Raw genomic sequence first — 23,829 nt, forward strand, 5'->3', positions numbered from 1 at the left:
CCCAGAGAAGTTAATCTAGCCAGTTAGACCAGCCATAAATGTCCAACAAACTGAAAAGCAACAAAAGGCTTAGATAACAGCCTGGAACCAGACAAGCTGGGTCACAGGCTGCGTGATGAACTGCTCCAAGTCACTTCGCGGGTCGCGACGGCTTAGCAGACCCCCCCTCAGAACCAGGACCTGCTTGGGTCTTGGGCCACCTTTCTGGGTGTCAGTTTTCTAAGAAATGGGCCTGCTTTAGTGCTCAACGAGCTAAAGTCTGGCGGGACCCTGGAAGGCCGTTCCAGCCATAGTTTTCAGATTGTTTCTCGTCATTGTTTCTTCTCTTTTTCTGCTCGCGCTCTCCTCTGGTCCCAGCCAGTCCCGGCTCCCACCCCCCAGCCCCGGACCTCCCACTGCCAGGCTGGGGCCCCTCTCCTTGCCCCTCCCCTCCCTGCCGGAGAAGGCGGGCCCGGCTGCACGGCGTACCAATCCGAACGCCCCGGGGCGCCTCTGCTTTCGCGAGTCCCACCCTACGCCTCCGTCCGCCAATGGCGCTCCGCGCACGCCCCGCCGAAATGCCCAATCGCAAGCGGGATGGGCTGCCGGCGCCCCGCCCCTGCCGTGTTTGGCCGCGGCTCCGCGGGCGGCCGCGCAGGGCCTCGGCATTCTCCGAGCGGCGCCGCTCGGCTTCGGGTTCAGGCGGCAGGGTCAGCGGTGCAAGCGGCAGCGCTGCTGCTCGCCGAGCGCTGAACAGAGGCGGAGGACGAGGCGGAAGCCACCGGCCGGGCCGGAGGGCGCCTCAGCTCCGCCAGGGCCCCGCGGTGCGGGTCCCAGGACTGAGGAAGAGTCGGACCCCTAGCTGTCCGGGGCCGACCGGGGGTGCCCGCTTCGGGGAGGCCCGCGGCCGGACGTTGCTGGCCCCTAGCGTCCCTGCCGCACCTCCGGAGAAGCTCCCGGATCCCCGGCCGCCTCTGGGGTGCCCTCCATCTCACCTGCGCAGGCCGCCTGGCACCAGGTGCGGGGGAGTGAGCGCGGCGAGGGCGCCTCCCCCAGCCGCCAGCGGGGCGGGGGCGGGGCCGGTTGCGGCTCTCGACCTCACCGGTCGGCCGGCTGCGCTCAGTCTCACCGGTCCGCCGGGCCGCGCGGCGTGAGCTCCCCCCGGGCCCGGCCACTCGGGATGCTGCCCGCCTGTGCCGCCGCTCGCGCGCCGCCTGCCACCCCTGCTCTTGCCTCCTGGGCCATGCCCAGCTGTTTACATGCCGGTGAAGCCCCCGGCCTCTCTGAGTCCTTCCGAGCTCCGGCTTCTCGAGGGTGAAGCCAGCTGGCTCGCGAACTGGACTGGACGCTCAGACCTGGGGCTCTGGACTCAGATCCCCGCCCGCTTCGCCGCCTCCTCCTCCACCATCTGGGCGGGATCCGGCTCTGGTGTTTTTGAGGAGGGGGTGTGGTGTAGAGAAAGGAATCCTGGGGATTTCTGCCCCCCCACCCCCGCCGCCTTTTTTGGCCTTCGGGGCTTCAGACTCAGGGAACTCGCTCATGGCTTTCTTGATGAAGAAAAAGAAATTCAAATTCCAAACCACTTTCACCCTGGAGGAGCTGACCGCGGTCCCCTTTGTGAACGGGGTCCTCTTCTGCAAGGTCCGGCTGCTGGATGGCGGGGATTTTGTTAGCTTGTCCTCAAGGTAGGTCCTGAGGCATCCGCGCTGGCAGGGGAGGGGGCTGATGAGCGAGATCTAGACTTGGCAAGTGTGGAAGCCCCCCTGGTGGCCGGGAGGACCCCCGGGTTTGTATATGTCTGGGGCAGGTTTGCACGGAGCAGAGTTGGGCCTGAGCAAACTGGCAGGATGTCAGGCACCTGTGTGCAGGTGACCAGCCAGATAGTTGGACGTCTTTTCTCAGCCCCGTTTTAGAGCCCTACCTGCCGTGCACAATAGGCCCATTCTGCATACTCGCATATAGAGCCCAGTGGGTCTTGCACCTTGATGGAAGGGATGTTCCAGGCTACCTTGCATCCCACCTGACCACTAGAGCTATCATATGATTTAGCGCCTAGGCCAGTCACAGGTTCTCTGGCACTCCCCCGTGGCTGGAAAGGCCCAGCCCCTCCCGGGTCTGGCTGGAGGTTGCAGGCTAGATTTTGGCCAGCCCAGCCCCCTCTGAGTGAGCATCTTCTGGCTGGAGCTGAACTGCTTTGCATTGCAAATGCCCTTGTCTGGAAGCTGCTACCCTCTCTGAAAGAAGCCCTCGAGTTTGGTTTTGTGTTTGGTTTCCCATCCTGGCAGGTCCAGCTGCCCAGCTTATGCCCTGGGACTGAGTTCCCAGGCCATATTTTGCATACTGGGCCCACCTGGGTTCACACAGTCCTGGCCTGTCCCAATGTATCCTTGGAGTCCAACAAATGGGAGTTCGAGTCCAGGCTTTCTGAGATATGATTCTTTTTTTGGAAACTGGGCTGTCTCTGAGAGTTGTCTGTGTCAGAATTACAGAGAAGTTTCAGTAGATAGAACGTGGTGCAGGGCCTGGCCCCGGGCCTACGGCATTGTGCTGCTCTTTATCTGGTCTCTGTTACACCTCTGTATTATAGATAGAGAAACTGAGGCCTAGAAAGAGGAGCTGGCTTGCCAGGGACCTTCCAGGGAGGCAGTTGCCAACTGAACTTGTCCAGTTTGGAAACTTGTTGGATGAATCTGGGGGTCAAGCTGCTCAGCCTAACCCAGATTTTGGAATCTCCTATGTGGACAGGGTGGTGTTCTTTTCTCTGCACTGGTTCCCTGTTCTACTGGGAGCTGCTTATCTGAGGAATTTGGACAAGGGCTGCCCCTTTCAGTGGGGGTGGTGGCAATTCTTGTTGCCTGGGAAGCCTGTGATCCTGCAGCCACCCCACACAGCGGCCCATGGTTTCAGAGGTCTGTGCTTAGAACTGGAGCTGGTCACTCAGTAGCTGGGTGACTTTGAGCTATCTCTCTCAAAGAGATTAGAGAGCTAACTCCTCTAATCGAAAGAGCCAGCAATTATGGGTATTGTGCTCTGTGTTTTACAAACACTGCTTATTTAACCTCTTGACTCTTGTCACGTAGTTCAGGGATAGAGGTTGGGGGGGGGTCCCATGGGATTATCCCCATTTTACAGAGGTAAAACTGAGGCCCAGAGAGTGATTTGTAGAACCTAGGGCTGAAGGCATGGCTCAAGTGGTAGAGCATCCACCTGAGTTCAAACCCCAGTACCAAAAACAACAATAAAAACCCCTGCTGTACAGTGGAACCTAGATTCAAACTTAGTGTGAACTTTTAACTTTTTTACTTTTTCGTGCCTCTGAGCCTCTTTTGTAAAATGAGGCAGTGATACTCACCCCTTGGTTGTGAGGGGAATGGATAGATATCATGTCTGGCCTACCCAAATTGCTGCTGCAGTTATGGTTACTGTGGGCAGGAGGGGCCCAGCTCCCAGTCCCTCCAAGTCATAGGGGACACCCCCATAGAATAGGGGGCCTGCATGTAAGCTGGGAAGGGGGACAGTGCCTTGAATGCAACCTAGGAATTGATAATCCAGCATAAGATCTTGCCTGGCATCCCAGGCCCTGTAGCCACCGCCACCCTACCTGTCAGTCTTTCCATTGCTCTACCTGTCTGTCCCCTCTTCCAGGAAAGTCTGGAAATTTCGAGGTCTCAGCCCACATGGTCTGGATTTCAGCTGTTTTCCCTTTTTTCCTCCTGGCAAGGGACCTCAAATTCCCTGAACCCACCTGAGCCCAAGCAGCCTTTTCAGTTTTCATCTTGCATGAAGCCTGAGGGGGCTGAGGAGGCAGGAGCTGAAATTGAGGCCCAAGGCTGGATACTTAGTAGGTGCTAGGTATCTGTGTGCTGCTGTGCACGTATGGCTAGGGAGAGCAGTGACATTGAGACCTGAAGCCACTTTTTTGTGGGCCTTTACCCAGGATATGGGGGTTCCTGGGTTCCCACTCCCTACACTCACACCCCTGTCATATTGTTCTATAGCCCAGGAACCCCACCTCAGCCAAAGTCTCCTTGTTTACAAATTGGGATAGGACTAGGGTGACTGGACCTGGCTAGATCCTGGGCCCAGATCCAGTAGCACATTCCCCCCACCCAGGGTGGGGGATTTCCTCTGAAGTGGCTCAGACCTGGTGTTGGCTGTATGGGTGGTGTCAGAGTGACACAGCCTGAGACCCCACCCCTGCAGCATCCACCCTCTTAGTGGAGTGTGTTTTCCTGGGTGTTGGGTGCCATGGCAACAGTTGGGTACACAGCTCCACCTGACCCAATTTGAGCATGTAGAGCAGGTGGCATGTCGCGTTGTTCCTCAGCCTATCTTTCTAACACCTCCATATGGAGTGGCCATCCTCACAGCTACTGTGTTCTGAGCGCCAATACTGTGTGCCAGGCACTGGATTGAGTGTTCACAGATGATATCCCTGTTAATCCTCCCTGCCATCTGGAGTGGCACTGAGGCCAGAGAGGTGAAGCCACATGCAGGAGGTCACCAAGTGGTAAATGGCAATTGGAAAACTATTTCCTTTATCATTATGGTTTAAGCCACCTTTGATTGTGCCCTTTACTGAGTGCTAGGGACTTGCTGAGCACCTCAAACGCTTGACCATTTGGAGCATGCATTTGGAGTCCCCACAACCATCCTATGAGCTGAGGGTATTAGCATTATCTCCTCTTGGAGTGAGGACACTGGGGTCAGGAGAGTTGAAGTGTTATTCAGTTAGGTCCAGCTCTAGAGCCATCTTACCTTGGTGGCAGGGGGTTAGAAGTAGCTCTAGACCCATGTGACATCCCAGAACTTTGCAACGTCTCCTGTCAGTGGATTGGGTAGTACAGAAAACTTCAGAAGTGGGTAGTCTGGAGGCACTGAGCTGGGTCATGTGAGGCCCAAGGTAAGACTCCCGGGGCCCATAAGGTGGGGCAGAAGTCCATTGCTGTGGATTTGGGGCCAGGCTAGCCCTGGGGCACCGTGGGCAATTGTCAGAGTCCTTGCCTATAGTCTTGGGAGAGATGCAGAGGTCCCATCCAAGTCTGGTGAGTCAGGAAGTAGTCAACCTGTCCAAGGAAGCCTTCAGGCAGAATCCCAAACATCCCCAGAGGGCTCTGCTCCCAGCTGGCACTGGTCCTTTAGTTTGCACATGGCTGGTGGTGCCGGGGGAGGGGAGTGTGAGGGAAACACTGACTTACCTCACAGCAAGGAGGAGAGAAAGGCAGAAAACATTTTCTCAGCCAAGGACGGGGAAGAGAAGTGTCTTGCCAGGGTCATTTCATAGGAGGCAGACTCTGGTTTGTGTCTCGCCTTTGTCACTTATACTTCAGTACTCATTTTTGCACAAAGGAGGTGAGCTGGGCCAGGAGGAGAGGAGGGACTTTGGTGGGAGCCCCTCCTGATCTGTACTTGAGTGCCAGGCTTGCTGAGAAGCAGACTGTTGAATTAGAGAGGCCCTTCCCCTGTCTTTGCTTCTTTGGCAGCTTTGAATCCTCAGTTGGCCTTCAGTAGAATTTTTATTTGGACAACCTGTTGAAGAGCCCTGGCTGCTTACTCCACAGTCATTAGAGAGTCGTTTGGGATTCTTTGATCATGGAGGAAGGCCTTGGACAAGTCAGCTCTGCAGGGTCTCTGGAGGCCCTGTGCCCAGGTCCTAGGGAGACTGGGTTGGCTTGGTCTTTCTCACATAAGCCACACATTCGGCTAGAGTCCTGTCCCCGAGTCCTTCACCTTCCCTCCTTGGAAAAGGCTATGGAATGCCACTTCAGTTTACTGTCATGGGAGGCCCACTCTGGGATATCTTGGTGCGGAGCTCTGGGAACACCCAGTTCCATCCCTAGGGCTGAGGGGAGCAGGAGTTTGGAGATATGGGGGACCCCTGAGATGGGCAGGACATGTACTTTCCTGCCTAGAGCAGGGGTCTGGAGGCTTGGAATGTCAGGGAGTGAGGAGAGGGGCTAGCAGGCACAGGATCATATTCCATCTTGACTGAGACTCTCTTGGTCCTGGACTTCTAGAGGTGAGCAGAACCCAGGCAGCCCTGTTCCCATGAGCTCCCACTTGGGTGGGGGTAGTATGTCTGATGGACATAATGGAAACTTTGGAGCTAGGTAGATCTGGGCTGGACCTTGTGGATTTCACTGGATCCTGGCAGACCAACTGGAGAAGCATTTTTGTCCAGGCATCTGTCCACTCTTTTGGCAGGTGTTGAATGAGCACCCAGTTACACTGGGAACAGTCCTTGCCCTCATGAAGTTCACTGTGTCATGATAGGGCACATGGAAGGACTTCTCCAAGGAAGGAATGCTGCATGGGAGCCTTGAAGGCTGAGGGAGATTAGAGGAGAGGAAGGTGGGGAAGAGCCCTCGGAGGAGAGGCCGCTGGTCAGAAAGCACTTGCTCTTGGAGGTCCAGGCAAGGGGTGATGGGGTTAGGGTGTGAGGAGGGCAGAGAGGCAGGAGTAAACAAAGATGGAAAGTAGCCAGACTGGACTGCTCCTGCGTTGGGAGTCCTATGAGGGGCAGAGGAACAGTATGGCCTGATTTGCCAACTAGGTTGGTTTCTTTTAGCTGCCAGATGAAAAAGATGTAAGGGAACTACCCTTGTCCAGTGCCTACTGGAGTTCGTGGGCAGGCATTGCTCATCTGGCTTGACTAGTTGGTGTCAGGCAGAGAGAAAAGTGGGGATAGACTGGAGAGGGTAGCAGGTGGAATAGGCAGGTGGGATTCCCATCCTGAAGGTGTAGCCAGGGTTTTTTTGACCCATATGGTGTTCTAGTTGTTGATCACATAAAAATCCAGACTTTCAGCTTCTTACACTTGATCTTAGCCAAAAGGCCAAGAAGCGATTTTTCAGCTTCTTTTAAATTGGAAGATCTGACAACAGTGCTGTATGGCAGTGTTTGACTCAGGGGCTTTGCAGCTGCTTCCTCATATGGGCTGTACCTTGGGCTTCTCTTGACCCCACTGCACACCCTGGATCCCTGGGTATGTTCTGTGTCCTTTGTTTACTTGGGCTAGCCTGGTCACTGGGGCGCCTAGGAAGGCTTTCCACGCGCAGACTCGGGGCAGAGAGACTTGTGGAGAGAAGTCCTGCTGGCAAGAGGAGTGGGCAAGGCCAGGCTAGTAAGACTATGGCACCAGGTCACCTGGTTCCCCTTGATGTCAGATTGTGCTTAAGTGGGGCCTGAAGCTGCTTAAACTGTGCCTGGCCTTCATGTCTGCTCCTTGGACCTGGCCTTTGCTGCCAGCTGGCCACACTGTTGGCAGGTACCATTCTGGCAACCCCTGTCATCTGCCTGCCAGCCCGTCAGCAGCCTGACCCAGGGTGATCTGGCTTCATGGAACCAAGGCTGTTCCCTGAGGCCTTTCCTTGCTTGGGTTCTGCCCCCAGGAGCTGCTTTACTGGGTGGTGGTGGGGGAGGTGGCAGAGTGGAGAAGTGGTTTTCTTAGTAACAACCACATGAATGCCTGTGGGTTCTGCCTGGGGGTTGCTGGCCTGAGGACCCAAGTAACTTTGAGCCCTGCTTATTCAATACCTGGAAGTCCTGACTTGTTTTCAGGGGGCCCTACCTAGGTGTCAGGATGGCTGCTGTTGAGTCTGCCACCAAGCCTTAGGAGTCTAGGGACTTGGGGTATGGAGTCAGGTATCAGGCAGTTATTCAGTGTCTATCCAGATCTCACCAGGGAGCCTCAGAAAGATATGAGTAGGGGAGAGACATTAAATTTGCTTAGCGAGAGACCTAAGATTATCCACCTCTCCTGGCAAGTGCTTTGGACTGAGTGCATGGACTGCCCCTATGACCTACATATGCTCTGTGACTTGTTAGCTGTCCCCAGGGCCTGCTGGCTAATTGGCTTCAATGTGCCCAGCCTCCGTGACTGGTGTTTCTGTCATCCCAGGCTGTGGTTACAAACCCTTGGTCTTTTTGCTCTGGGCCTCTCTTGGTCTTAGATATAGGCCTGGAACTACCCCTACCCTGCCCAGACACGTTGACTGGCAGCAGACAGCCCTTAGCCCCTGCAGCTAGCTTGTTTCAGGGGTTAAGCCCTGAAAGGGGACACTAAGCCTGTTAGGTTGTCTATTTTGTCCACCCCTGCTCCCCAGCCCTGCCATTCACTACCTGTGTTCTTGAGCAAGAGACTAAGACCCCAGCCTCCTCCATGACCTTCCCTTGAAACTCCCTGGAAGCAAGGCTGTTGGTTCTTGCCTCAGTGTTTTGGGGAGGATGTGGTGAGAAGAATTTGCCACACAATCCAGATCAGCATCTGGCCCATAGTGGACACTATATGCTGGTCTGTCCTCCTGTATCTGGGCTGAGTCACGGTGGTGGACCAGATAGTATCCCTCATGGCAGCTGGCACTCACCTGTGGACAGGATTGATGGGGTGCTGTTAAGAGAGGGTTCTTCTCCCTCCTGATGGGAGTCGGTAAGGAACACGCCTTAGTGTCTAAGCTCAGGGCCTGGTGTGTTCTGGATGGGACCCAAGTACTTACTTACCCCTGTTGGCTTGGACTGTCCTGTCTGGGGCACCCTCTGCACAGCCAGCTCAGGGTTGGCTTTAGCAGGCAGAAGACAGCTTCCCCTCCAAGATGGAAGCACTAGCCATCAGCCTGCTGACCAACAGGGGTAGGAGTGAGAGAGCCAGGGACCCTTGGTTACCCTTATCCTGCTCCTTGATCTGCTATTTTCTCTGCCTCTTGCTCAGGCCCCTTCCCCCGCTTCTCCACTCTGAACTCCTGCCCAGCCAAAGAGCCACCTCTTCTGGGAAGCCTTCCCTGGCCTTTTGACCTTTTCACTCCCTGTGGCCCTCATCTCAGAGTACTGCAGTCCCCATCCGTGTGTCTGGCTCTTTTCTCAGACTGTGACCCTTCATGGACAGTAACAACTTCCATTGTATCTTGGACTTGGGCCTCCTGCTGTGGATTGGCACTGCCCCGGCTGGAACTTTTCTCTTGCTTCTGCACCAGTGTGGATGCTGGTGCTGACTATGTCATGGCCACCGCCAGCTGTGAAGCCCAGCCCCTCCCCTGCCCAGTGCAAGAGGTATCAGTCTGTGTCAGGAACAGCCCTCGCCTGCTTACCAGGCAGCTGGGTGCCACTGTGGGTTCAGCAACTGCAATTGAGAGCCATCTGTAGACCTCTGAGGGGTGGGTTGGGTGGACCTCCTGTCGGGGGTAGCAGTGCTTTTAGCAAGCTGCAGGTAGAGGAGAAGGAGCTGGGGCGTGACTCAGGCTTCTGGCACTGCTGGATTGCTCTGTGACTGTGGCTGGGTCCCGGGACCCCCCCTCCCCCCCCCACCACAGCCTCACTTCCTCCATCAAGTGGGGGTGCTCACATGGGAAAAGGAGGGCTTCCTACACAGCAAACAGCCAGGCCCTGACAGCTAAAAACAGGTTAACCCTACTGAGAGAGGAGGTGTGCAGCTTAGTGTCATGAGGGCAGCAATCTGGGTCCTCTTCACACATGAAGCACCCTTGTCTCCCACCACTTCCTCTCTGTGTGGCTAGGCTCTGCAAAGGTGGGGACAGCACACCTGCGGCTTGCACCCTCTCCCCACCTTGAGTTGCTCCATGACAATTTCCAGGGCACCTTCTGTGTCTTGGAACCCTACTTGGGCCCTGGAGATGTAGTCCCTACCCCCACAGGACAATTCCTGTGGCACATGAATCCAGTCAGTGCTATAAACAAGCCCTGAGAAAGTGATGTTGGGCTGGGGGATGGGTAGGGTGGGAGTGCTGAGCAGGGAAGAGCCAGTGGTCTTGGAGGGAGCTTGGAGTAGGGAGGCTGATGGGAGAGGCTTGGGCAGTAAGCTGAGAAACCTGGAAAGGCATTGAATCAGAGTCAGATTTGTATGTTAGAACCACTGAAGGCAGTGATGGGGTGGACTGCTTGGGGCTGCAGATTGCAGAATGGCAAGTAAAAAGCTGAGAAGGACAACTTCCCAGCCCTGTCATCATGGAACAAAGCAAAACTGGAGGTATTCTCTGCAGCAGCAAGGATAAATAAGCAAGCTGCTGCTGCTACACACAAGCACCACTGAGTAAAGAAAGCCTGAGCCAAGAGTATATGATGACATTTACATAAAGTTCAAAAGCATTCTGGTTCAAGTCTGGTGAGGTTATCTTTGTTGGGGTGGAGACCCTGTCTGGATGGGGGCCCTAAGTCTATAAAGTTCTGCTTTGGCATGGGGGCGGGGGGATGGAGGAGGGGGAGCTCCATGGGTGTGCTGTCTGAAGATCTGGAGCTGTACATCTAGGTGTCAGAAACAAGCCTGGAGATGCCCCACACCTCTGGGAAGTTCTGGGTGGGTATCAAAGCCCTTTAGACAAAATAAGGCACCTTTTTGGGTTCCTGGAAGCCTGGAGGAGTTCTCCTGGGTTTTTCTGGTGAGCCAGCCTGAACCATCCCAACCTGATGAGTATCATTCTTGTTCATGAGGCAATAGCTCATCTTTGCAGCTGCCAGCAGTCTTCTCTGGCTGGGGATTTTCCTTCTGCCTCTTGCAAATTCACGCAGGGCTTCCTGGGGTGTGGGCTTAGCAGGATAGAGGTTCCTGAATTTGCCAGAATGAATCCCTGAGCCTTGCCTTCCTCATGTGTGAAATGGGATAAGTTCCTCTGTGGTGCCTGCATGCAGTGGGTGAATGCCCTTATATACCTATCATAGCCTCTGGCTCAGAGCATGTGTTCAGTGAAGGCCGGTTGATATCAATCCAGGTTAATGGTTGGAGGGGACCTGGGGTTGGGAGCAGAAAGAAAAGGTTCATATTCCTTCCTATCTCCCTTGAATTGTTTCTTTCCTCTCTTCTTGAGGTTCACCCATGAAATCAGTGTGTTTAGAGCTGGGCCACTGCTCTGGCTGTGCTCCTGCCTGGGTCTCACAAGCAGGAATAAACCATTAGACACATCCATCTTAGAGGAGTGGTAAGCACAGCAGAGCAGGGAGCATCACCACTTGGTCTGCACCAACCCTGAACATTCTCTTTGGGGATGCCCCTTTGACCGATGTGTCTCCCATGTGCCAAAAGAAGATCAACCCTGGGTTGATGGATGCTAGAATATTGACCCTGGGCTGTGGAGGCTTTTGAGGGGTTTGTGTTGGCTAAAGAGGATCACATAGTACAGTTGGACCTGACTGAGGTCCAACTTGAACCATGTCCATCTTGGATGCAGGTAAGACCAAAGCCTGGCACGTTGGGATGTATCACCAATGTCCTGCTCAGCCTGGCTCATATTAAGTATTCAGTAAATGCCTATGGAATAAGTGCATGATGGAGGCAAGTATTGGCTTAGAATTGGTCTGTGAGTCTGCAGAGAATTAGGTGTCCAGGGAGGAGATGAAGACCAGTGAGTCAGGGCCTTGTGGTCCTGCCTGACCCCAAGCCCTTCGTCCTGTGGTTGGAATCTCAGGGAGCTGCTGAGGACAGCTGGAAAAACAGGTCTGAGTCGGTACCAGTCTGTGAGGAAAAATGACTGTGGCCATTTATTTCATGATCATCTCAAAAGTCCAGGGAGCCATAGGGAAGACTTAGGGTTTCCCTTGTGGGGGCAGGGGTGCCAAGGACTCATTTAGCTGTCAGTCACTGATCACCAACTGTGTGTCAGGTGCCATCCTCAGATAGGAAGCAGCAGTGAGCACAACAGAGGCCCTGCATCCAGGAGCTTCACTCTGGGAAACAGATTTGCTGTTTTCACTGCACCTGTAAGACCCAGGCTCAGAAGAGGAAGCCTGTGTGTATAGGGAGTGACCTCAGGATGGATTTGGGTGGAGAATGGAAGTTCAGAGGACAGAGGTGATCCCATGACTTGAGCCCAGTCATTTGAGGAACCGGGCCCTGAGAATGGGGATCCCTCCCTCCTCTCTCTTTCCTCCCCTGCTGCATCAAACACCACCCAGGACTGAGTCAGCTAGGAGCTGGCCGCACATGTGTGGCCACCTGCCAGACCTCTTCCCTGGACATTCCTGTTCAATTCTAGGCCTGGGGAAATGACCAGATTCATGGTTCAGAGGAATGGGACTGAGTCAGGGGCTTTGCATGCTTTCTGGAGCTTGTGGTTCCTCTCAGCAGATATTTCTGAAGGGCTAGGCCCTGTCCCCCATCCAGTAGGTGCCCATTGTGTTTGTATCAGGCACTGTGGCAACACCATGAGATAGGGGACAGGGTAGTGACTGAGGCCGAGGGAGGTCAAGTGTCCATTGAGTGATAGAGGCTAGCCTTAGACCTGTCTTTCTGCTTCCCCATGCCTCTCGAGTAGCTTGCTGGGAGTCTGCAGCTACAGGAAGGGCAGTCCACTGAGCAGAGCTAGCCCCCAGCTCTGAGTGCATTACAATCATGGGTTCTGAGAAAGGAAGTTGCTACCACAGCCCAGCTTCACACCTGTGTGTCTTCTTGCTTTGAATTCCTGTGGCCTCTGGCCTGGTCCAGTCCTAGCATAGGGGTTCAGCTTGGAGATCTGGGTTCAGATAGCCATGATTTCCAATCACAGCCCTCTCAGCTGGCCATCTGGGAGACCTTGGGCAGGTGACTTCCCCACCCTGGTGCTCCGTTCCTAGCCTGTGACATGGGCATGATATGTTACGAATTCCAGAGGTCCAATAGGGAGAGCTCTGGCTTAGTGCCTGACCCGAAGTAAGTGCCTAGGAGGCGGAAAGCTGATCTTAAGCACTTTTGCAGAGCCTGCCTCCTGGGAGTACCTTCCCACTTCCCTCCTACTTAGATTGACCTACCTTGGTCAATCCAACACCAGCTCAACACCAGCAGACTGGTCTTTTTTTTTTTTTTTTTTTGAGACAAGGTGTTTCTGTGTAGCCCAGGCTGGCCTCTAACTCTTGTACCTCTACCTCCTGAGTGCTGGGATTACTGATGTGTGCCACCATACCCAGTTCAAAACCAGATGGTCTTGAAAGTTAGGTTCAAGCCATATCCAGTTGACCCCATACTCTGACCCAGTGATCGTCCCTCACTTGGCATAAGCCTGGTTGCAGAGCCACCTCTTCTGTGGTGTAGAGACTTATGGTAAAAGGTCAGCCCGCAAAACACAGGGCCCATGGTTCTGGCATGACAGATACTCATACTGCCACAATTTCCTGAAAATGGCCCCACTAACTTGACAGATTTCTCAGGAATCCTGCAGAATGGGGACTGGGGTTACAGACCACCCCTCACTTCCTGTGACCTGCAGCAAGTTCCTGACTCCTTGAGAGTCAGTGTCCTGATCTGTGAAGTGGAAGCAGGAAGTTAGTGCTTAAAAAGCACCTGGCACGCAGGAGGGTGCCAAGGAAACAGAGGCCACCCACAAACCCAGTTCTAGGCAGAAGTCAGAGCAGGAAAGCTACTTGCCTGTGTCTGCAAACAGGAAATCCGGCACCTGCCTGCCTTGGGTTTTTTGAAGATCAATCTCAAGATTACTTTGCAGGAGAATGTCAGGATTCAAACCCAGACATGTCTAACCCTAAAGCTGCTAACCCTAACACTTCCACAGCAAGCCTGAATGGCCTGGGCCACCTCTCACGCCTTGTCTATCTTGTAGTTTCTAAAGCTCCAGAGGGCTGACCACTGTTTGGTTCACTTACTGATGCCAGCCTGTACTCCCATGTGTCAGTCTCCAAGCCATTCTTAGGGCTTTCATTGGCAGGAGAGCAGAGAAAGCAACTTGGAGCTCTGGGAGGGCTCCTCTGAGTGCTCCAGTGTTGGGCATGAGTGGTTTGGCTTCTAGGAACTTCTTGCTGCCTCACTGTGGGAGGAGGGTCTGGCTGTGCCAGAACTGTGTCTAGCTGCTTCCCCTGCACGTGGCTCTGAACTCCTGGCAGGAGCCAGACACTTCTGGGCTGCCACGTTGGCCCTTCTGGCCTGCAGTCCCTGGATGGATGCCTTGGCTGGTCCCTGGGATGGGTCCCTCCCAAGGCAGCTGTGCTCTTCTCTTTGGGGAAGCACTGGCAGATGTTGTCGATTTAAATTGTTTCCTTATTAGAGACTCACTCTCCTGGCCTGGGCTGGCTCTCACCAGCTGGGAACCTAGATTGCATCAGTACGGGTGCTCATGCGTCCAGAACCCAAGGCCTGGGGACTCAAGCTAGAGTTGGCACAGCTGAGGATGGGTAGGCTGGGCAGCAGGGGAGGGGTCAGGTGATGGAGTTTGCTCTGGTGACTCTTGTCATAGGGGCTGAGTCAAGGGAGTAGCCTTCTAAGAAATAGCACAACTGGGGCTGGGAGGTTCCTGGAGTCCCACACAGATGCCCAGCTCCCTGCACCACAATCACCCAAAAGCTGTTTCAAGCTCCTAGCAGTGGTTCTCAACTGGAGGTGATTTGGCAAGGTCTGGAGATTCGGTTGTCACACCTGGGGTTATGCTACTGGCAGGTGGCTACTCAGCATGCCACAGTGTACAGAACAAACTCCTCACAAAATGGACCCCTGACCTCCTATGGGATTTGTAGTTCCTGCAAGGCCGCCTGGGAATTTCTGCCAGTGGCAAGCTGGTGGCTGTGTTTCTGTTCATTACAGTCTGAGAACCCCTGTTCCGACAGGCTGCACACCCCCTTTGTTCATGACATTGAGCACCTGCTCCCTGCCAGGCCAGAGTCCCATGCTGAGTATGCAGTGGTGGTGAGAAGGATGTACTGATGGGCACTTACAACTGGGAAGGTGAAATGTTGAGAGTGGCCATAGGGTAGTCACAGGGGCTGGGCTTTCCCAGTAGTCCCCAGGGCTCACTTTCCCTAGACTTATGCTTCTGTGATAAATGCTAGTTATGTGTGCATCTTTGCACCAACTCTGGAGTTGGCAGGAGGTAGGTCATGCAGCATCAATCCCTTGTTCTTAGCATGGTAGAGATCTGGGCTGCCAATGCCCTGGGTCTCTGCACTGGCTGGGTAAGTGGTGCTGCTAGGCACAGGCCAGGTGCTGGGGACATGGCAGCAAGCTGACTTTGGGGAACCATGGAGCTCAGACTCCGGTGGCTCCTGCTGGATCCCCAAATTTCTCTGAGAAGCTGAGCTCAGTAGCTCACTTCAGCCTGGCCTGCCACCCTCCGAGGCGTCTTCAGCAGCCTTTGGTTGCTAGAAACCTTGGGGACAGTATTCTCTCCTCTGAGATAGCCTTCCTTTTTAGAGGACAGCTGACACAGGGAAGGGGAAGAGGTAGCCTTAGTGGCAGGCTGCCTTGAGGAGCATGCAGCCCTCTCTAGACCGTCCCTCTTGGTACCTCAGTGTCTTTGTCTGTAGGATGGGATTGAGAGTGGTACCTTGTGCCTCAGGACCTTGGGGGAGTTCCCTTGGTCATGTGTGAAAACACAAATCCTACAGAACAGCTCAATGCACAGGCGTTGCTTTACTGTTAGGTATCAGAAGGTGAGCCCAGAGACCAGGGAGTGCACTCCAGAGCTGGCCTCACCCAGGGAGAGCACAGAGCCCAGGTCCCACTCTGCCAGCTCTGGTTCCCATCTGCATGGTGGCCCTGAGACATAGCAGGGCAGATGCTAGGAGGATGTGGCCAAAACAGACAAGGTAAAGGCAGAATTCTTTTCATCCCCTTCTGGGCTGAGTGGTGGAGAAAGTAGTCATCTTGACAGCCTATGCAGTCGGCACAAGACCCTTTTACAGAAAGTAGAGGATCACCAAGATGCTGCTTCCCCGGGCACTTGCAGCTGGAGCCCACCCTCAGCCACCTCTCAGCTTTCCTGGGAGCCACCTCTTCCTTCTGGTCTTCTCTGTGTTGTTCCCATTGCCCGAATATCCTTCCTAATTTTCACCTAACTGACCTCAGCCTTGAAGTCCCAGCTCTGACGTCAGAGCCCTCTGGCAGCTCTGTCTCCGTTCTGTTGAATGGTCTTGTGGTCCTTCTCTTCCTTTGGAGACTCCAGTGCTTGCCAGTCATTTCCTGTATAATGTCCGTCTCTCCATTTGCACCAAGGGCCCTCCAGAAGGTTCATACACGTGCCCACACCCCAAGTTGGTGCCACTGTAAGTCTCTGTGGGAAGTGTCATGGAGGCCTAGCCTAGCATGTGGGTCTAGGTCCCCACACCACCCCACATGGCTGCCTAGGACAGTCCAGAGGGCTGTCAGGTCACTGGGCTGGCCTTCCTGGGGCCAGGAGAGTCTGAGGAAGTTTGGAGGTTCTGAGGACAGCAGCTTGGTGGGATGATCTGCTCTATTTCAGGAAAGCTCAGAAATAGCTGGATTCTGCCTCTGTGGTGGCCACAGCAGCTGCAGCAGGTGGAGGACTTGCCTGCCTCATTGTGATTTGTGAGTCTAATTGTATATCTCAAACCTAAAAAATGAAACCTTTCTCTGTAATTACCTGTCCCTGGCAGCGGCAGTGGAGAGCTGAGAAGCACACCCTGAAACCCTAGGACCTCTGCTCTGCATGGGGTGTCCCCACTTGGCAGTGCCTTGGAAAGGCAAATGTGAACCCTGGCCTTCAATCAGTTCAAATCCCTTTTGCTTGTAACCAGCACTCCTAACCTCATTCCCTTTTCTCCTTTTAAATGTAAATTTTGATTATGAGAACAACCCTTGGACAAAAACAAAGAAAGTGGCCCTGGCACTCCTGGTCTACACCATAGTCAGACCTGGCTGAGCTGCCCCCTTCCTTCTGTCCCCTCATGCCACTGTGAATAAGCCACTTGTCTAGGAGCTAGGAGTCCAAGATTCTGGGCCTTCTTGGGCTGGAACAATCTCCTGTGGGCCTTGGTTTTGTCATTTTATTGATTTGGTGATCTATTTGGTGCTGGGGATTGAACCCAGGTCCTCACACATGGCTATGGTTTTCTCATTTTTAAAGTTGCTGTTCTCTGGCTGTGCTGTGCGCCACATTAGCAGGGCAGGCAGGGTGTGTGTGTGTGTTCTCCTAATACACATCTTAGTTACAGTTTATTTTCATGGCCGCTCATTTATTTTACATTTTTTACATTTTTTGTCTATCCAAGATCAGTGGCTCCCTGTGCTTCTGATCACTGGGGACATATGTTGGGTGCTGCTATGCGTGGCCGGCCCATGGTGCCCTGGCAGGCCCAGTCTCTGCCCTCCCAGCATTCCCAGTCAATTGAGGGGATGGACTGGTGTGTCTGGTGGCACTTAGTTCTCAGGATTCTTGATGCTGTGTGATGGTGGTGCAGTAGCGGCATGTGTGTGGGGGGAGGTGTTCTCACAGTGCTGGGGGTTATTTCCCAGGGCGGCTTTTCCATCTCTGACTGCATTGCAATCTCCAGCATTCCCAGAGGAGTCAGTGTCCTCTGCCTAGGCACACTTGAGCAAAACTCACAACTGAGTCTTCTGGCTCAAGAAAAAAGGAAAAGGGTTGAGAGGGCAGCAGTAGAGTGCTTACCTAGCATGCTTGAGGTCCTGGGTTCTACCCTGAGACACTCCAGGGCCAGAAGCAGCCCTTGTTTGCAACGTAGCTTCTCCAGTTCTTTCTGTGCATGTGAACATTTGCCTTTGGGCTAGAACGATCTTCTCTGGGCCTTTTTATTTTTTTTATTATTATTAAAATAAAAGTGTGTCATACTGTAAACATCCTTCTGCATCTTGCTTTTCATGGAGGTGAGATGGAGCCATCTTTCACGGGTGTGAGCAAGACCACCCTCTTTCCCTTCCCTTCCCCTCCTCTCTTTCCAGCAGTTGCCCCTTGATGCCATTGAGCAGTCCCCTGTTTACATTTCAGTTGTTCTGCCTAACAGTAAAGGCTGTGGCCACTCTCCCACATATGTGTGTATGGATGCTCATGGTTTTCAACACCTCCACATGGTCCCTCGCTAGTCTCCCTTCCCACCACTCTGCCCCTTGCTTTCTCTGTACCAGCCACACTGGTCCGCTTGCTCCTGTATGCACATATCAGGTGTATTCCTACCTCAGGACATTTGCTCTTTCTTATACCTCCGTTGCTCTTCCCCCAGGTATCTCTGGAACTCACTTTCTCATTTCCTTCAGTTCTGTGCTCTGACGTTAAGACCTTTCCTGGCCACCTTTTCCTCATGCCTACATACATCCTACCTCTTTACCCAGTTCCTTTTCTCCATAGCACTTATCACCCTTTGCCTTTTTTTGTCTGTCTCCTACCCACAGCCCCTTAAAGGCAGGAATCTGTCTGCTTTGTTTACTACTTATGTCTCTGGGCTTTGGGCAGTGCCTCCATGTAGTGGGTGCTTAACAAAAGTTTTAAGTGAATGAAGTCCCTGAGATTTCTACAAACCTGACCTGGCCAGCTCCCACCAGGGTCTCATGGCTGTCCCTTGGCACCCTCAGTCCTGCCTCTTTTTTTGACATTCCTCACTACACCTTCGGGCCTGAGCCTGTGTTCGTCTCATTGTCCTTGCCCTGTTCTGGGAACCTCATTCCTCCCTTCTGAACATGCCCAACTCCCTCTCTCCAGAGGAATCCTGCCTGTAGTCTGATATCGAGCCTGTGCCATTCTGCAGTCCTGGAGGTGGTCTCACCTTCAGGGCTGTGACATGAACCCTGGGCACAGGTGGCCTGTGGTCAAAAGAGCTCTGTGGCCTGCAGCTCTGGGCTATGCAGATGGCTGCGCAGCATTTCTGAACCTCACTTTCCTCATCTGAAAAGTGGGCCAGGAAAACAGCCACCTCTCATTGTTGAGGTGTGGGTCCTCAGGAAGTGATGCAGCTATGGTGTTTATTTCACCCTTGCTGTGACCCCCTGGGGTGGGCCAGGGCAAGGCTGCCAGCTTTTTCTTTTTCTTTTTTTTTTTTTTTGGCTGCCAGCTTTTTCCCATGGGAGTGGTAACATCTAATGGTGATTGTTTAGAGCCCTGTGGAAATAGGAGGGAGCCCTGCCGAGACTCACCTTTTCCTGCAGAAGGAGGGGGCATGCCTGTCACCTGAGCCTGGGAGGGCTCCATGTGGCTTTCTCTGGCCTGGCCTGGCAGGTAGGGATGCCTGGCCTGGCAGGTAGGGATGACTGACCACAAATAGGCCTCTGGTTTCCTGGCTGGTGCTCCCATGGCAGTCCCTCAGAGAGGAGGGAGAAAGCCCAGGACTCATAGCCTTTGTTGCCCAACACTAATCCTAATTTCTCTATATATGTTTTAACACACCCAGAGCCCTAGCTTCCTCAGGGCTCCAGCAGCTGCTCCCATTCTTGCGTGGAGTGGGGGCAGAGCCTAAGGGTCCACCTGAGAGCTGAACCTACTTCCCATCTCTCCCTCCTTTCAAGCCTGGGCCTCTGGCTGCTTGGGAAGCATCTGCCCTTCCACTCACTTCCTGTGTATCTGTTGTCAGTTTCTGCTTAAGTCACCGTCCGTGGAGGCAAGGCACTGCTGACGGAATGAGATCCACACTCCGCACCGTAGCCCTGATGTTCGGCAGGACCTGACCCCCTAGCCCCTCACTAATCTCAGCCCCTCCTCTCTTCTCCCTTGGCCTCCTTCCTGTTTTTCCATTTGCCAGGTGTGTTTCTATCGCAGGGCCTTTGCACTTGCTTTCATGCTCACATGCTTACTTCGTCCAAGCCTTGCTCAGCTATCACTTTCTTAAGGGCTTTGCTAGCCCTTGAACTAGCAGCCCCCACCTTCTTCTCTCTATTCAGCTTCCACCTTCTCTGTTCTGCATTCTCCATGTTTCTGTTTACTGACCCACCATGTATTTCTTTAAGGGAGGGGGAGCACTTGTGTTGAGATATAATTCTTATACCACATAATTCACTCATTTAAAGGGTATAAGTCAGTGTTTTATTTTCTGTTTTTCTTCAATGCTGGGGATGGAACCCATGGCCTTGTACATGCTAGGCAAACACTGTACCACTGAGCTGAACCCCTAACCTACAAAGCAGTGGTTTTTAATATCCACAGGATTGTGCACCCATTATTATAGTCATCTGCAGAGTGTTTTCACCACCCCACAAAAAAAACCCACATCCATTAGCTGTCAATCCTCATTTCCCCAACTCCCCAACCCCTGGCAACCACCAGTCTGCTTTCAGTTTCTGCCTATTTTGAACATTTCATGTGAATGAAATCCTACACTGGTGGTCCTTTGAGTCTGACTTCTTTCACTTGGAATCAGTGTGTTCAAGGTTAGCCCACATTGTAGCATTGTCAGTACTTTCTCCATCATCTGGGTCTGCCACTGCTATTACCTGTTCACCAGTTGGTGGACATTCAGGTTGCTTTCCCTTTCTGGCTGGTGCGAATAAGGCCGCTGTGCATGTTTATACACAATTGTTTGCATGAGCATGCATTTCCTTTCCGTTGGGTGTATACCTAGGAGTAGAATTGCTGGGTCATGGTAAGTCTCCATTAACTTTTTGAGGAATTGTCACACAGTTTCCAAACAGACATGGGTGTTGTTTCAGTCCATAACAGGGCACTGTTGGCCCCCAAGCCACGTGGGTTCCAGTTGCCAGGCTTTCCTAGGCTCCATGTCGGTAAAGATTGGTGATGGCTGAGGGCCCTGGCTCTAAAGTTTAACAGCCCAGGTTCCAGTTCTTTGTCAGTCACTAGGGATGTGATCTTGGGTGACTTTTACTTGGAGTCTTAGTGTCATCAGCCTCAGCAGAGAATAATATAGACCCCACAGCACAAGACTGCTGTGAGAAACAGACACACCAGTGCTCAGTAGATCCCTGGCTGTGGCCGTCTCTGACCCTCACCCTCATGCTCCAATCTGGCAGGTAACCCCTGCTCCTCGGGGCACCCAGGGTGGAGAGAGGTCACTTCCTCAGCTGTCCACTTGGCAGTCTAGTTAGGTGGGATGAGCTGAGAAGCTGTCTCACACTGCCCCCACCCTTCCGCGGCCACCCCTTCCTGAGCACGGGTTCTGCCAGGGCTGGGGGCAGGGTCTGCTGCTGTACTGCAAGCTTAGTTCACTTTGCTGCTGTTGCTGCCACCCACAAATCCTGTTGAATCCCCACAGCAGCTGGGCTAGGCTTGGATGAGCTGCACCCACCTTTCCCAGGGCTCAACGGCCTCCTGATTTAGGAGGGCTGAATTGTCAGCATAGTCAAAGCTTCTAGGGCCAAGAGGGACTCAGGCCAGAGGCCAGATCCCCAGTTAGTATCAGGGAAGCCAAGGGCCCTGAGTTGGTATCTCAGAGACCCCTGTTCCCTGTGGACTCGGGCTGTAGTTAGCAGCTGCTCCAGGCAGTAGCTGGAAAGGTTTGGCAAGATTGCCAATCTCTGGCACTTGGAGCAAGCTGCCATGACCACAGGCTTGTCAGTTCTTTGAACACTGAACAGTGCTGGGCACACGGGAAGCATCATACAATTTTGGCTGTTGTAATTGTCATTGTTGTCATTATTGCTGGTGAAGAAGTCACTCTGGAGTCTGGCAGAACCAGGCTGAGAGCCCAGCTCAGCAGTTGACAACTGGCTGGTGACTTGGGAAGTTTACCTGGCCTTTGCCTCTTATCTGTATAGTGAGGGTTAAATGAAGTGGCCAATAGGATCTTGGCTGGAGGCAGGAAATGGCACTGTAGGAACCAGGCAAGGTCAAGGTGGTGGGGGTGGTGCTGGGAGCACAGGTGGGCTCCCTGGGGAAGGGCAGCTGCCTCCAGCCTGACCTCACTCGTGATTACCTTGTGTTCCTTCTCTTTTCTTTATTGTGAGCTTTTGAGTTTTTACAACAAATATACTAGCACATTCTTGTGAAAGTACAGTAACTTTGTTTTGGTCTTGTTTCTGTTTTGGTAATACTGGCGTTTGAACCCAGGGCCTTGGAACACTGTACTACTTGAGCCACACCCCCAGCCTTTTTGCTTTAGTTATTTTTCATAGGATCTTATGCTTTAGCTGTGGGTGGGCCAAGATCCTCCTACCTTTGCCTACCATGTAGCTGGGATTACAGGTGTGAACTACCACATCCTGGTAAATACAGACACTTTGTATTATAAAGTGAAAAGTGAGAGTTTCACCCCCTTGACCTCATGCTCAACCTGTCCCATCTTTGCAGGGAGGAGGTGCAGGAGAACTGTGTGCGGTGGCAGAAGAGGTTCACCTTTGTGTGTAAGATGAGTGCCAACCCAGCCACGGGCCTGCTGGACCCCTGCATTTTCCGTGTGTCTGTGCGCAAGGTAAGGTTGGGCTCCTGGAGCAGGGCCAGGAGCTGTGAGCCTAGGGCTGGGGTGGCATGGGGTTGATGGTCTGGTGAGGATTTGCTTTGCTCCTTTTCTTGTCCTCCTCTTGAAGAGGTCAGATTTAGGGGAATCTTGGGAGACCCACCCATAAAGTGCCAGGGGTTACTTAGTGGTCTTGCTGGTTTTGTCTCCTTCTCTGTGCAGGAACTGAAAGGCGGAAAGGCTTATTCTAAGGTAAGAGATACTGTGTGAAGGAATGGTGGGATGGGATGGAGTGGGGGGTGTCGGGACAGACATGAGAGAGGTTTTCAGAAGACCTTCCAACCCCCTCTTTGTCCTACATGAGATGTATTATTTTGGGGGATTATCCTTATTGATAGTCTTTGTACTTAATATAAAGGTAGTGTTTGCTTGTTGCAATACAAATAATATAGAAGTTCATAGAGTGAAGGGCCTTATTTCTGTACCCCTTCCTCTCTCCTTCCTCCCAGGCCCTCACCATTGGGGTTGTTTAGGATCTTTCTAGACTGTGTGCAGTAATGGTGGTCCTGGGGATTGAGCCCAGGGCCTTGGGCATGCTGTACCACTGAGACACACCTCTAGCCCCTGACCTTTTAAGGAAAAAAAAAAAACATACAGAGCAGTGAGTAAAAACATGCATGTGAGTGAAATGTAAATGTAAAGAAATATAAAGTGAGCACCTTCTGTGTGTATTCCGTGCCTGCAAACAATCAGATTTTTTAAATAGGCAGATTCTACAGCTTGAGTTTTTTACTCACCCAATACATTGTGGTCAGCTTTTTGTGTCAACACTGACTTGTGTATGGTTTCTAATGACAGCGGTGTGTCCCATTGCGTGGCTGTCAGTTCTTGCTGATCTGTGCTAGAACCTCCACCACAAGGTTTATACCTATTGTCAAGGAGGAAACCAAGGCTACCAGAAGTGCCTGGACCTGGTACTGACCAGGCCTAGTTTCAGTCCTGTCTCTGTTGTTCAAGCTATGTGTCCCTGATCAGGTCACTTCCCTCCTTGAACTTAGTCCCCTCATCTATAAAATGGGGTGCCTCTGTGAGTCAGTGGCAGGGCCAGAATCCAAACTTGGTTCCCTGCTTCTGGAGCCTGTCCCCTGACACCACAGTTAGACTCTTACATGCAGCTGGTATTCAGTAATTGTCTCTGAATTGGTTTGCTTGTCCCTGAAGCCCCCAGGCTTGGCACTTCCTCGATTCAACCTCAGTTTCCCCTCTGGTCAGGCTAATGTGGCTTCCATCTGGCTTTTGCACTCTTCCCGTGGTCCTGCCCCATCCCTCCCCATCCCTCACTCCTCGCCTGGACTCAGTGTGAGAGAAGCAGTACCCGGGGCCTATCTAGACCCTGACCACCAGCCCCTCACTCAGTGCGGGGATCATGCCCACTCTGTAGAGGATCCCTTCCTAAGCCCCCACAGGGGTGTTCCATTACCCCGTCCCACCACTGAGTTCCCATGGGCCTTCCCTCCTCTTTTTGCCTGCTCTCCTGGCAGCTCCCTACAGCACAGCCTTGTTTGCCAGGGAACAATGCGTCTGTGTCACAGACAACAATGTCCTTTCATCTCAGGCGTGTTGGCCCTGATGCACGCTGGGACTCAGTACAAAGGGCGCTTTGTATGACCCAGGGATGTGAGCTCCTTGCTTTGCCACATTGGTGCCACTGATCCAGGAGACTCTGTCCTTGGGTCCTGGTTATGCAACAGTCAGCCAGGATTGTGGGGTGGGCGCCGAGACTTTGCCTGTCCTCCCCTCCCCCACCTCTGCGAAGTCAACCAGTCTGGTGCATCTGCTGTC

The 23,829-nt window shown here is 53.2% G+C and overlaps 1 protein-coding gene across 2 annotated transcripts in view; it reads left to right on the plus strand.

Annotated features, from left to right (window-relative positions):
* Window positions 1-648: 648 nt before the first annotated feature.
* Window positions 649-23,829, plus strand: part of Eeig1 (estrogen-induced osteoclastogenesis regulator 1) — a 32,716-nt gene continuing 9,535 nt past the window's right edge. Inside the window, exons 1-3 of one of the 2 annotated variants that reach the window (XM_074053126.1) lie at window positions 649-997; window positions 21,882-22,002; window positions 22,210-22,239. In XM_074053126.1, the coding sequence (XP_073909227.1) occupies window positions 21,940-22,002; window positions 22,210-22,239 (93 nt within the window). In that variant the 5' untranslated portion in view covers window positions 649-997; window positions 21,882-21,939. Of the gene's footprint in view, window positions 998-1,031; window positions 1,665-21,881; window positions 22,003-22,209; window positions 22,240-23,829 lie in introns of those variants that run through there. The other variant, XM_020164281.2, reaches the window with a different exon arrangement.

The sequence above is a fragment of the Castor canadensis genome, chromosome 13 (genome assembly GCF_047511655.1).
Source record: "Castor canadensis chromosome 13, mCasCan1.hap1v2, whole genome shotgun sequence".
Taxonomy (NCBI): Eukaryota; Metazoa; Chordata; class Mammalia; order Rodentia; family Castoridae; genus Castor; species Castor canadensis.